At 37.4% G+C, this 15,254-nt stretch overlaps 1 protein-coding gene across 1 annotated transcript in view; it reads right to left on the bottom strand.

Annotated features, from left to right (window-relative positions):
- The window catches only part of SLC49A4 (solute carrier family 49 member 4), an 86,428-nt gene that overhangs the window by 43,814 nt on the left and 27,360 nt on the right, over window positions 1-15,254 (bottom strand). Inside the window, exons 3-4 of the mRNA XM_045502270.1 lie at window positions 14,160-14,425; window positions 9,228-9,357 (exon numbers count right to left, since the gene is read on the bottom strand). Coding sequence (XP_045358226.1) covers window positions 9,228-9,357; window positions 14,160-14,425 — 396 coding nt within the window. The remainder of the gene's footprint in view (window positions 1-9,227; window positions 9,358-14,159; window positions 14,426-15,254) is intronic.

Below are 15,254 nucleotides of genomic sequence, written 5' to 3'. Positions count from 1 at the left end.
AAACAAACGAAAATGAAAATACAACAATCCAAACGCTTTGGGACGCAGCGAAGGCAGTCCTGAGAGGAAAATACATTGCAATCCAGGCCTATCTCAAGAAACAAGAAAAATCCCAAATACAAAATCTAACAGCACACCTAAAGGAAATGGAAGCAGAACAGCAAAGGCAGCCTAAACCCAGCAGAAGAAGAGAAATAATAAAGATCAGAGCAGAAATAAACAATATAGAGTCTAAAAAAACTGTAGAGCAGATCAACGAAACCAAGAGTTGGTTTTTTGAAAAAATAAACAAAATTGACAAACCTCTAGCCAGGCTTCTCAAAAAGAAAAGGGAGATGACCCAAATAGATAAAATCATGAATGAAAATGGAATTATTACAACCAATCCCTCAGAGATACAAACAATTATCAGGGAATACTATGAAAAATTATATGCCAACAAATTGGACAACCTGGAAGAAATGGACAAATTCCTGAACACCCACACTCTTCCAAAACTCAACCAGGAGGAAATAGAAAGCTTGAACAGACCCATAACCAGCGAAGAAATTGAATCGGTTATTAAAAATCTCCCAACAAATAAGAGTCCAGGACCAGATGGCTTCCCAGGGGAGTTCTACCAGACGTTTAAAGCAGAGATAATACCTATCCTTCTCAAGCTATTCCAAGAAATAGAAAGGGAAGGAAAACTTCCAGACTCATTCTATGAAGCCAGTATTACTTTGATTCCTAAACCAGATAGAGACCCAGTAAAAAAAGAGAACTACCGGCCAATATCCCTGATGAATACGGATGCAAAAAATCTCAATAAGATACTAGCAAATCGAATTCAACGGCATATAAAAAGAATTATTCACCATGATCAAGTGGGATTCATTCCTGGGATGCAGGGCTGGTTCAACATTCGCAAATCAATCAACGTGATACATCACATTAACAAAAAAAAAGAGAAGAACCATATGATCCTGTCAATCGATGCAGAAAAGGCCTTTGACAAAATCCAGCACCCTTTCTTAATAAAAACCCTTGAGAAAGTGGGGATAGAAGGAACATACTTAAAGATCATAAAAGCCATTTATGAAAAGCCCACAGCTAACATCATCCTCAACGGGGAAAAACTGAGAGCTTTTTCCCTGAGATCAGGAACACGACAGGGATGCCCACTCTCACCGCTGTTGTTTAACATAGTGCTGGAAGTTCTAGCATCAGCAATCAGACAACAAAAGGAAATCAAAGGCATCAAAATTGGCAAAGATGAAGTCAAGCTTTCGCTCTTTGCAGATGACATGATATTATACATGGAAAACCCGACAGACTCCACCAAAAGTCTGCTAGAATTGATACATGAATTCAGCAAAGTTGCAGGATACAAAATCAATGTACAGAAATCAGTTGCATTCTTATACACTAACAATGAAGCAACAGAAAGACAAATAAAGAAACTGATCCCATTCACAATTGCACCAAGAAGCATAAAATACCTAGGAATAAATCTAACCAAAGATGTAAAGGATCTGTATGCTGAAAACTATAGAAAGCTTACGAAGGAAATTGAAGAAGATTTAAAGAAATGGAAAGACATTCCCTGCTCATGGATTGGAAAAATAAATATTGTCAAAATGTCAATACTACCCAAAGCGATCTACACATTCAATGCAATCCCAATCAAAATTGCACCAGCATTCTTCTCGAAACTAGAACAAGCAATCCTAAAATTCATATGGAACCACAAAAGGCCCCGAATAGCCAAAGGAATTTTGAAGAAGAAGACCAAAGCAGGAGGCATCACAATCCCAGACTTTAGCCTCTACTACAAAGCTGTCATCATCAAGACAGCATGGTATTGGCACAAAAACAGACACATAGACCAATGGAATAGAATAGAAACCCCAGAACTAGACCCACAAACGTATGGTCAACTCATCTTTGACAAAGCAGGAAAGAACATCCAATGGAAAAAAGACAGCCTCTTTAACAAATGGTGCTGGGAGAACTGGACAGCAACATGCAGAAGGTGGAAACTAGACCACTTTCTCACACCATTCACAAAAATAAACTCAAAATGGATAAAGGACCTGAATGTGAGACAGGAAACCATCAAAACCTTAGAGGAGAAAGCAGGAAAAGACCTCTCTGACCTCAGCCGTAGCAATCTCTTACTCGACACATCCCCAAAGGCAAGGGAATTAAAAGCAAAAGTGAATTACTGGGACCTTATGAAGATAAAAAGCTTCTGCACAGCAAAGGAAACAACCAACAAAACTAAAAGGCAACCAACGGAATGGGAAAAGATATTTGCAAATGACATATCGGACAAAGGGCTAGTATCCAGAATCTATAAAGAGCTCACCAAACTCCACACCCGAAAAACAAATCACCCAGTGAAGAAATGGGCAGAAAACATGAATAGACACTTCTCTAAAGAAGACATCCGGATGGCCAACAGGCACATGAAAAGATGTTCAGCGTCGCTCCTTATCAGGGAAATACAAATCAAAACCACACTCAGGTATCACCTCACGCCAGTCAGAGTGGCCAAAATGAACAAATCAGGAGACTATAGATGCTGGCGAGGATGTGGAGAAACGGGAACCCTCTTGCACTGTTGGTGGGAATGCAAATTGGTGCAGCCGCTCTGGAAAACAGTGTGGAGGTTCCTCAGAAAATTAAAAATAGACCTACCCTATGACCCAGCAATAGCACTGCTGGGAATTTATCCAAGGGATACAGGAGTACTGATGCATAGGGGCACTTGTACCCCAATGTTCATAGCAGCACTCTCAACAATAGCCAAATTATGGAAAGAGCCTAAATGTCCATCAACTGATGAATGGATAAAGAAATTGTGGTTTATATACACAATGGAATACTACGTGGCAATGAGAAAAAATGAAATATGGCCTTTTGTAGCAACGTGGATGGAACTGGAGAGTGTGATGCTAAGTGAAATAAGCCATACAGAGAAAGACAGATACCATATGGTTTCACTCTTATGTGGACCCTGAGAAACGTAACAGGAACCCGTGGGGGAGGGGGAGGAAAAAAAGGAAAAAAAAAAAAAAAAAAGAGGTTAGAGTGGGAGAGAGCCAAAGCATAAGAGACTGTTAAAAACTGAGAACAAACTGAGGGTTGATGGGGGGTGGGAGGGAGGAGAGGGTGGGTGATGGGTATTGGGGAGGGCACCTTTTGGGATGAGCACTGGGTGTTTTATGGAAACCAATTTGGACAATAAATTTCATATATTATAAAAAAAAAAAAAAAAAAAAAAAGAACTAGCACAATGGAGGAGAATAGAGGGCTAACAAACTGCTAACAATTGTTCAGTAAGTAGTGCTAGTTTCTTCTATGGGAAAAAAAACCCAAAACTCCTGCATCATTAGATAACATCACATACTAAGGTAGATTCTAGGTGGGTTGAATACCTAAATGTAAAAGATAAAACCAGAAAGTTGATAATTAAGGAGTCCATCAATAAAATTTGTAGGCAGATGAAAGAATGGGAATAGATACTTGGAATTTTTTAATATACAAGGAGCTTATACCTAGAATATGTAAATCGTTAAGAAAAAGATAGGAAAACAATTACCATTAGGAAATGGAGAGAAGCTATGAAGAGGAATTTATAGTAGATGAAACCCATAAGGCAAGCTATCACATCATGAGAGTCTCTAACTTATTAATGCAAATTAAACAAAAGATATATTAGTTCATATCTATTAGACTGGCAAAAATTAGGAAGATGGATCATACCAAGTTTGGTAGGCATGCAGGGAAATGGGCACTGCTGATCGAGGTATGGATAAGGGGAGGCATTTTTTAGGAAAATCTGGCAATACTTGGCAAATCAAGCTTAAAATATCTTACGACCCCATCATCCTCCCATGGAATCTATTTTCCAAGGAAATTCTCAGGTCCATGGTGACTCATATTAGAATGTCATTGCAGTATTTGTGGTGACAATGAATTGGAGGCAATCTGGACACACAGCCAGAGGGGGTACATAAAATGTGAAGGTTTCATACTACAGAGTACAAAAAAAAACCCACAAAAAACACAGCAATAGGGATGCATCTTGAAAATGGAGTGCTGGGGCACCTGGGTGGCTCAGTTGGTTAAGCGTCTGACTTTGGCTCAGGTCATGATCTCATGGGTCATGAGTTCAAGCCCTTCATTGGGCTCTGTGCTGACAGCTCAGAGCCTGGAGCCTGCTTCAGATTCTGTGTCTTCCTCTCTCTCTGCCCCTCCTCTGCTTATGCTGTCTCTCTCTCTCTCTTGAAAATAAACATTAAAAAAATTAAAAAAAAAAAAAAAGAAAAGAAAATGGAGTGCTAATATCACAAAATGAGAGCTATCCAGACATCATGTGCCTCCTGATGGAAAAAAGTAGCATCACCTGTGAAGTAGTCTTGTAAAACCAAATAAAACTCCAAATCATAACATAGCTCTAACAATTTATAGAAAATACAAAGGACAGAGGAACATGGCAAACTCTATCACAAGGAGGCAATCAACAAAATCCAGACCTTGGGGACAAAAGAGCTGGCTCTTCTATAAATGAATTACAAGGAAAAAAGGGAGATAGAAAGGAAACCTATAGATTATAAGGCATTTGAACCAAGTGCAATGCATGAACCAAATTTGGATTCTGACCCAAATTGTTAAAAAAACACTTATGAGACAGTTGGAAATTTAAGCATTGATCTGATATTAGCAAACTAGTGTTAAAAGAGTCCCCACCTTTCTAACATATATTACACATATTGAAATGTTTATGGCTGATTGGTCACCTTGGATTTGCTTCATAATACAAGAAGTGGAGGAGTGGGTGGATTACAGATGAAACAATATTGGGTATAAATCAGTGACTGTTCCCGTTGGGTTATGGACATATGGGGGTTATACTATTCTACCTTTGTATATTACTATAACTTCCAAAAATGAAAAGTTATTTTAAAAAACCATATATCATTTAGTGAAAAAAACTCAGACTGAGATACATAATATGCCATCATTTGGATAAATTAAACACAGATGCTACAAAACACGTATTACAAAATAAAATTAATTAATTAAATAAACGAAAAGTAAAGATTAAATGCATTTGAGAGGTAGCCTGGGGAGGGGGAGGGAAATGGGAGTGGGAAATATAAATAAATGAACAAATGAATAAATGAATGAATAAATGCGTTCCTGTGCCCTGAAGAAACACGTCAACTCAGCTCTCCACTCTTGAAGTCTAAAAGGCAAAGACAACAACCACTATCATCAAACATTAAAGTAATGTATAAAGGGAGAGGAAGGCTCACTCAGGTTACACAGGTTAAACACATAGTAAGACGTGGGAATCATGTGGATAATAAATAAATAACAGCGGTGAAAACTTTGGAGCATAACCAGTGATTTTGTTGTTTCCCCAGACAAGGGAATTAGAATCTAGTTAGTTATTCTGATTAATCCAGAAAGTAATGACTTCAAGTGTCCTTTGAAAGGCCAGAGAAAATTACGTTGATAGGCTAGGGGAATGGGGCATGGCAGGTCCAAAGAAGTACTCTAGAGAGCCTAAAGGGAGAAGCAGGCAATCCTGCAGAATAAACAGACACATAATGGAAGAAACAAAGGAATGTTAGGTATTGGTGAAAAGGGTTTTTTATAGAGAGGAAAGATCTTATCCTTTATAGTTCAAACAGAGAATAAAGATCTCAATGGTAGAGTAATTAGAAGCAAATCCAGGGTATATACTTTGGTCAGAGTGATAATTTTAGGTTGTTTTTCCTTGTCAGAATAATTTTTTTTACCTAACTCCTTAGCTTAAAATCCTTCAGTGACCCCTCTTTTTCTATAGACTAATCAAATTATTAGTATGGCATAATATAGCCTAAGCTACCTCTCCAGCCTTATTAATTGCTATCTAATCTCTGGTGTTGTATGGAGAAAAAACTTAAATAGCATTTAAAAACCCCATCATTTTAGGAGTGCCTGGGTGGCTCAGTCGATTGGGCGTCTGGCTCTTGGTTTCTGCTCAGGTCATGGTCTTGCAGTTTGTGGGTTCGAGCCCCATATCGGGCTCTGCACTGACATTGCAGAGCTTGCTTGGGATTCTCACTCTCACTCTCTCTCTGCCCTCCCCTGCTCATGCTCTTTCTCAAAATAAATAAACTTAAAATAACCATCATTTTAAACTGTTATTTTACAAATATGTGCCACTGATCACCATTCAATTTCACTAATATTTAATTTGCCTCTTACATGTAAGGCAATATACTAAGTGCTGTAGACATGTGTTTTGTTGTTGTTGTTGTTGTTGTTGTTGTTGTTAAAGTAGGCTCCACGCCCAGTGTGGAGCTTGAACTCACAACCCTGAGATCGAGTTAGATGCTCTACTGACTGAGCCAACCAGGCTCCCCTGTAGAGATATGGTTTCTTCTTTTTTTAAGTTTATTTATTTATCTTGAGAGAGAGAGAGAGAAGAGAGAGAGAGAGAACACATGAGTGGGGGACGGGGAGGGAGAGAGAGAATCCCAAGCAGGCTCTGCACTGTCAGCACAGGGCATGACATGGGGCTCGACCCCACAAACGAGGATATGATGACTTGAGCCAAAATCAAGAGTCGGGTGCCTAACTAACTGAGCCACTTTGGTGCCAGGAGTTGCGGTTTTTAAAAGCTTTTTTCTGTACTCCAAAGCAAGAAATATATTATTTTGTGATCTACCCACATACACAGACATAGATTCTGAAACAAAAGTCTCACAAAAAATATGTATTCTTACTACAGGTGATACAATAATATTTCCATTCTAATTTCATTCTACTTTTTCTTTTCTTTTTTTTTTTTTTTTAAGGTGGTCAACCTACTAAATTAGTTGGCTGTGAACCAAAGTTTGAAAAACAATGTTGCATGGCTATGTTGTCTAACTTGGTAGCCACTAGCCACATGTGGCTATTGAACACATGAAATGTGGCTAGTGCAACTGAGGAACTGAATTTTTCATTTTATTTCATTATAATTAACCTAAACCAAACTTAAAAAACAGGAGCAGTGAAAAGTACTTTCCCATTAATCACAACTTTATTTTTGTTTTGGTAGGACTACATTTCACTTTAACTGCACCGGGTAAGATTTTATTGTAATGTGTGGGTGTAGCATGTGTTGTTTCTAGTATTACAACCTACCACTGATCTTGGTGTCAGTGAACTGACTCAGTTCTCAGTATTTCTGTTCCACATAGAGGTAACATTGTACTTTATTTGAATATCTTATGAAAAAAAATAAGAAAGTAGAAGAAAGTATGTTGTAAATTTCACAATGAATGGGAACTGCAATCTGTTGCAGCAGAGCAAAATGAATGCTGTGTAAAAAAATTTAAAGACTATTAAGTGGATAATAATAAGGGACGTGTTCAACAGATACAGAGTAAATTTTATAGGAAGCTCCTTTTCATCAGTCAAAAAGGAATAAAAAAAATTAGTTGTCCAAAACCGGAATTAAATGTCCAACAAACATTAAAAAACAGTTTTGTTTGTTTTTTTTTTAATTTTTTTTTTTCAACGTTTATTTATTTTTGGGACAGAGAGAGACAGAGCATGAACGGGGGAGGGGCAGAGAGAGAGAGGGAGACACAGAATCGGAAACAGGCTCCAGGCTCTGAGCCATCAGCCCAGAGCCCGACGCGGGGCTCGAACTCACGGACCGCGAGATCGTGACCTGGCTGAAGTCGGACGCTTAACCGACTGCGCCACCCAGGCGCCCCTAAAAAACAGTTTTTTAAAACAGATCGGACTTATAACTTTGGCCAGTTATAAAACGGTTTGGGTTCCTGCACAAAAAGAAAACCATTTTTAGTGTTGATCTGGCTGTCTTTCATGGACACGAGACGCTAAAAAAACTTCCATGCTGTTCCGCCATCTTGGCTCCTCCAAAAAGAAAATCATTTTTAGATGGAGAGATGGTAAAAGAAATTGTTATGTTAGCTATGATAATTTTGTTAAAAATGATAAAGAAAAGAAAATTTTATATCTATTTTATGGAAGTAAAAGATCTTCCATTAAAGCCCCAACAATTGCTTGTAGAATATAAGATTTTTCAAATATCAACGATGTGTTGATTCAAAATTTGAAATATTGCAAAGTTACTTTGAACTTTAGATAAGTAGTGCAACGTGCGAGACTGCTCGATGAAAACTTTTTCAAGTAAAAAATTTAATGAAATTAAATTTAATGAAATTTCAATACAGACTATTTCTAATGAAAATCTAGCATCTGAATTGTGATATGCTTTAAGTGTAAAAGTATACAACTAGATTTCAAAACTTTGGTTCAAATAAAAGAACATAAAAAATCTCAATAATTTTGAATTTATTACATATTAAAATAATACTTCTGATATACTGGGTTAAATAAAATATGCTATTAAAATTAATTTTACTGGTTTCTTTTACTTTTTTTAATGAGGCTATTAGAAAATTTAAAATTACATATGTGGCTCACATTACATTCTTACTGGACAATATTACTAAAGTGGCTATAAACACATAGTTCTTGGCCACAAGGAACTTACCACTGATAGGAGGCAGAAAAAAAAGAAGAGAAAGAACCAACCAGAGAGTTGCTGATGAATCAATAAAAACTCATCACAACAAACTGAGAAAAAAATTCAAAAGATAAGTTCTAGCAGCCCAAATGCAAATCATAATCACCAGTGATAGTCTATATATTCAAAGAATTAAATTTAGTACTGGGCAATTGAACATTCAAGGGTAGAGTTTAATAAAATTACAGTTAAGTTATATCAATAAAATAAAATAGTAAGTTTTAAAAGTATGATCCCGGCATGAGATGATTAATTTTCGGGGAGCTGTAAATAAACCTTATATATTTTATTCACTTTGTACTGACTAGTACTTGTTTATTTTAATGTGAACTAAGAAATACATAACGAACAAAAAACTTAAATATTATGAAAAACATAATAAACACATAAAATCCATGATTCCACAGATACTATTATGTGATATTTCCTTATAAAAGAAAATTATTTCAATAAAAGTTTGATTTTTTAAAAGATTAAGTAATAATAGCATTGGTAGCATGTAGAAAAGGCAAAACTTATAGAGGTTTTAATCAGTATTTTATCAATTATTTGCAATCAATTTGCAAAATGACCTTAACTAAATGTGAAATTATCTTGAAAGTACTGATCAAAACCACTCAGTGACTTAAAGTATATTTACCTTAATAATCTACAAAAGCTCCGCCGATAACTCAGTCGCTGGCTAGCTGCAGCAACACTGGGAGGAAGTGGAGGCCGGGGTGGGAAATAAGCTAGTGTTGCAGAAAATAGTAAGCAGACAACTCCAAATTCTGGGGGTAGGGAAGAAAAAAAAGAATAAAATGTTAACCAGATAACATAAAAAGTTCAATGTTTCAAGTATTTACTTATCTAACAAATCATCAACTAAGCTCTATGCATAAAAAGATAAGCAAAATACAGTATCTAGCCAAGATAGTTCAGTCTTGTGGAAAAAAAATAGATATGTAAAGATATAAATTTTAGCCTGTGAAAAGTCAGGTAAGAAGTCATACAATGGTATACCACATAGATGAAAAGATTGAGACAGTAAACAAATATTATTCTATGGAGAAAACATGAAAAATCAACAGTACTGTACTATAAGCCTTTGAAACAGATCTAGGTTGATTAATAAGTACTGTAATCAGAAAGAAAGTATATGATACAGAAATTGTAGGAACAGGCTAAGAGAAGGGTTTTGTTTTTTGTTTTTTTTAAGGTTCTTTATTTGTGAGAGAGAGAGAGAGAGAGAGAGAAAGAGAGAGAGAGAGAAAGAACAACTGGGGGTGGGACACAGAGAGAAAATCCCAGGCAGGCTCCACACTGTCACTGTAGAGCCTGATGCAGGGCTAGAACTCACTAACTGTGAGGTCATGACCTGAGCCAAAGTCAGATGCCTAACTGATGGACCATCCAATCAGTTTAATTGGTTTATTTGATCAATGACTGGATATTCTGAAGCACAGTTTAGGAAAGACTGAATTTATAGGCTGTATGGGGAATTTGAACAAAACAGAAAAGCATCCAAAAATAAGAGAGCAAAACTTAACGAATAAAAAGACTCACTAATATAGAATATTAAGCAATTAGAAGTAAAACGAACATCCAAACAATGTTAGTTTGGCACTATTAACAAGGAAAAGTTCCTTGGAGTCCTGATCATTCCCTCCAGAGTTTTGGCACATGTAAATCCCAACTTCTGTTATGTCCAATTTAGTAGAAAAGCAAGACTCAAATAGAAAAGTTAAGAAACTTGGAATAGAGACCTGCCTGTACCATTAATTAACGTAATTTGGATGAATTCTTTATTCTTTGTGGTCAATAAAGGGACTGGACTAAGTGATTTCTAGAGTCTTTTCAGTTGGATACTTAGGATTCTAGGGCTATTATATTCTGAGCAAAAGGTACAATATTCCTATAAGGCATTTAACCATAGAAGATGTCTTTGTTCTCTGTTAGACTGAGGAGCAATAAGAAGATAATGAATTGTTTTAATTTGCAGATCTTTTAATTAACAACAATGAATGAGCATCTTCTACACACTTATTGGCCATTAGTATTTCTTCTTCTGGGATTGCCTTGTTCACATTCTATTGACATTTTTGACCCATCTTTCTGTTGGCATTTTTGCAAAGAGCTTCAGAGATACACTTTTTAACGTTTATTTATTTTTGAGACAGAGAGAGACAGAGCATGAATGGGGGAGGGTCAGAGAGAGGGAGACACAGAATCTGAAGCAGGCTCCAGGCTCTGAGCTGTCAGCACAGAGCCCAATGCGGGGCTCGAACTCATGGACCGCGAGATCATGACCTGAGCCGAAGTCAGCGGCTCAACCGACTGAGCCACCCAGGCGCCCCCAGAGATACATTTTTTAGTATATTCACAGAATTGTGTAACCATCACCACAATCAACTTTAGAACCTTTTCATCATCCCCCAAAGAAACTCTGTATCCATTCCCCATTCCCAAATCTCCCAGCCCTAGGCAATCACTCGTTTACCTTCCAGTTTCTATGGATTTGAGTATAATGGACATCTCATATAAATGGAATCATACCATGTGTGTGGTCTTTGTAACCAGCGTTTTTTACTTAGCATAATGTTTTCAAGGTTCAAGTATGTTGGAGCATGTATCAGTACTTTTACTCTTGTTCATTGCCAAATAATATTCCATTGAACAGATGAAGTACATTTTTTATTCAGTTAGTTAATAGACATTTGGATTGTTTCCACTTTTTGGCTATTATGAATGATGCTACTATGAACATTTGTGTATAAATTTTTGCATGGATATATTTTTACTTCACTTGGGTATATACCTAGAGATGCAATTGTTAGATCATATGATAATATATATTTAACACTTCGAAGAACTGCCCAAACTGTTTCCAATGTGATTGTACCATTTTATTCTGCTACTAGCAATATATGAAGGTTCCAGTTTTTCTACTTTTTTACCAACATTTATTTCCCACTTTTTAAAATAGATTTTAAGTAGGGGCGCCTGGGTGGCGCAGTCGGTTAAGCGTCCGACTTCAGCCAGGTCACGATCTCGCGGTCCGTGAGTTCGAGCCCCGCGTCGGGCTCTGGGCTGATGGCTCAGAGCCTGGAGCCTGTTTCCGATTCTGTGTCTCCCTCTCTCTCTCTGCCCCTCCCCCGTTCATGCTCTGTCTCTCTCTGTCCCAAAAATAAATAAACGTTGAAAAAAATAAAATAAAATAAAAAAAATAAAAATTAAAAAAAAAAATAGATTTTAAGTAAACCTCCCCATGCAGTGTGGGGCTTGAACTCACAACCTCGAGGTCAAGAGTCACATGCTCTACCACCTGAGCCAGCCAGTGCCCCATCCTATTTTATTGATTATAGCATCCTGCTAGATGTGAAGTGTATCTCATTATGGTTTTGATTTGTATTTCCCTAATGACTAATGACAAGCATCTTTTATGGGCTTGTTGGCCACATATATTTTCTCTATGGAGAAGTTTTGAGTCCTTTGCCCATTTTCTAATTGGGTTGTCTTTTTATTGTTGAGTTTTAAGAGTTCTCTATATATTCTGGATATAAGTCCTTTATCAGATATATGATTTGCTACTATTTTCTCCCATTCCCAAAGCAAGCTGTCTTTTCACTTTGTTGATGGATATCCTTTCAAACACAAAAGTTTTTACGGCTCCTGACTGGTTAAGTTGGTTAAGCGTCTGACTCTTAGTTTCGGTTCAGGTCATGATCTCACTGTTCACGAGTTCGAGCCCCGCGTCAGGCTCTGTGCTGACAGCTCAGAGCCTGAAGCCTGCTTTGGATTGTTTGTTTCCCTCTCTCTCTCTGACCTTCACCTGCTCATGCTCTCTCTCTTTCTCTCTCTCTCAGAAATAAACATTAAAAAATTTTTTTTAATTTCAATTTTTTTTTTCTTTAAAAGGAGTTGTTTAAGGCGGGGGGGGGGGGTTAAATACTTTATATATACCGCAACCTCTGCTTTTGTTTTATTCCCTCTAAAACATATTTTGAAATGTAAATATCACTGCATAACTCTCTAATGTAAAATTCTTCAGAGTGTGGCATTTGCCTACAATATAGTGAATTTCAAACCCTTTAGCCCTGCTTAGAAGGCTTGTATGGCCTGGCTTACCTCTCTAGCTTTATCTGTCACTACTCTCACCGAGTCTAAGCCACTCTGGACTTTGAGTTGCTTGAGTATAGCAACTAAGCCCCTTACTGGGCTTCTCCTCCATGGCTCTCTCTCTCTCTCTCTCTTTCTAGTATATTGTTCCTCCTGCCCACTGTATTTGGCTAACTCCCTATCATCCTTCAGGCTCCAACTTAGATGCTGCATCATCAGGAAGCTCTACTTGACCTTTAAAATCTAGGTTAGGTCCTCCTCCTCTGAGGTCTCAGAACAATTGTCAGCCTTCATTTATAGCACTTACTACCCTATTTTACAGCTGTTTACCTGTCTGTTCCTTTGGGACACTGTAAGTTCTGTGAGAGCAGGAATCATGTCTACCTCAGTGCCTAGCACAGGGACAGATATATAGGAGGTCAAAATATATCTGTTCACTTAGTAAGTGAATAAATTAATAAAAAGTTCATCATAATATAGTTCTTTATCCTTCTAGCCTCATTTTCTGCCAGTTGTTACCTATATGCAAAGACACATATTTACACTACTTCAGCCATATTAAATTATGTGCAGTTCTCTGGACACATTGAGTTCTCTCATACCATATCTGCCTTTGCAGTGGTTATTCCTTCTATATGGAATACCCTACCTCACTGGAACACTTGCTGAACTCCTATGAAATTCTGAACTTTGTTTAATTATCACAGTCTTGGTGAGGCCTTCCCTGACTCCTCAAGTTCCCTCCAATCTCAGGTAGGTTAGGCTTCTCAGGCTCTGTATGTCTATTTGTACTGCAACTGTCTTATCAGTGACCTTACCAATTCTCAGTGCTTAGCACAGTGCTGAGTATATAGTAAAACTTATAAAAAGTTTTCTGAATGCAGAAGAAAATAACAAATAGGCATACAGTGAGGGAGATGTATTTAAGGAGATCTGTTAAGAGACTGTAATAGAAGAGCGGACTAGAACTTGACTCTAGAAATAAAAAGAAAGGACCAAGAAGATGTTTTGGAAAGGTCAATACCCCTTATTAATAGACCAACATACAGAGAATAGGAAGTGGAGAAGAGAATAAACTGTGGGTGACCTATGTATACCAGGTCAGAGAAGAGCAGGGAAATGGCAAGGGAGAAAATGGGCTTGCCAGCTACCAATAATTTTATATTCTGATAAGATATCTAGAAAAGACACTAGACAACGTGTTATACAGTGCTTAATTGTAAACGGATGGGAAGAGAAAAATTAAGGAATAAACTTCCATGTAGCAATAATACATTTTAAACTTAATAACTTCTTAGAAAGGGTAAGTTTTAAATAGGCATCTCCATATTATATGACAAGAAAAACACGCGTGTATATGTATATTTTGGAACTCCTAAGTATTTCGTAAGAAGTGATCTGGTGTACAGAGTGGAGTGAAGATTACTGGGATAAAAGACAAAGTAGAGCGGGAAGAAAATAAACTTTAAAATACCTGCATATAATACAGTCTCTATGAGATCTTTAATGTGGGTCCTGCTAGTCTCTGAAGCAAGAAGAGGTGATGTTCCATTGGGGGCTGGAACAACAAGTGGCCCAACTAAAAATGCACATGCTCCACCAAGATAACTGAGCATTGATGCAATGGCTGTGGCAGTGGCCCGTTCATCTGCAGAAAACCACGTCGTAGAGAGAAATGGAGCTGCATTCATTACCGTTGGACCTGCCAATCCATTTAACAACTGTCCTCCATGGATTAATCTGGAATTAAAAAAAAAAAAAAAGGTTGTGAGGTAGCTGAAGTGGACATTTCTACACAAAAAGAAGTTAGCTAAACTGCAGTTTAACTATGGCAACAAGGATACATGTCTGTAAAGAACAGGACACAACTGAAAGGTAAAGTATGTTGACTCCCCAGGAGTGAGATCAATACAGTAATACTTACCCCTTACTCATTTTACAAATATTTACTGAAGCCTTTGATTTATGCCACATACCAAACTAAATACTCCAAATAACCTTATTTCATTTATTATAACAACACCATGTGGTAGCTATTATTATCTCTATTTGTTGAGATGTTAAAGCCTCTGTTTAGAAAGATTAAGACACTTGCCCAAGTGCTAACAGGCAAAGCAGAGATTTGGACCTAGTTTGACTCCAAAATCCTTATTCTTTCTACTAGACTGCCATTCATAAACAGACCTAGTAATTGCCACCAGCCATTCAAAAAAATTATACAGCTGTATTCAACATTTCTTAAACTAAAATGATATTAAAAAAGTACAATGGGGGTGCCTGGGTGGCTCAGTCAGTTAAGCGTCCGACTTTGGCTTAGGTCATGATCTCACGGTCCGTGAGTTCGAGCCCCACGTCAGGCTCTGTGCTGATAGTTCAGAGCCTGGAGCCTGCTTCAGATTCTGTGTCTCCCTCTCTCTCTGACCCTCCCCCATTCATGCTCTCTCTCTGTCTCAAAAATAAATAAACATTAGAAAAAAAATTAAAAAAAAAATACAATGGAGGGGCACCTGGGTGGCTCAGTCTGTTAAGCATCTGTCTTTGGCTCAGGTCATGATCTCACGGCTTGTGA

Source organism: Leopardus geoffroyi, chromosome C2 (genome assembly GCF_018350155.1).
Source record: "Leopardus geoffroyi isolate Oge1 chromosome C2, O.geoffroyi_Oge1_pat1.0, whole genome shotgun sequence".
Taxonomy (NCBI): domain Eukaryota; kingdom Metazoa; phylum Chordata; class Mammalia; order Carnivora; family Felidae; genus Leopardus; species Leopardus geoffroyi.
This window is presented reverse-complemented; position numbering and strand designations above follow the sequence as displayed.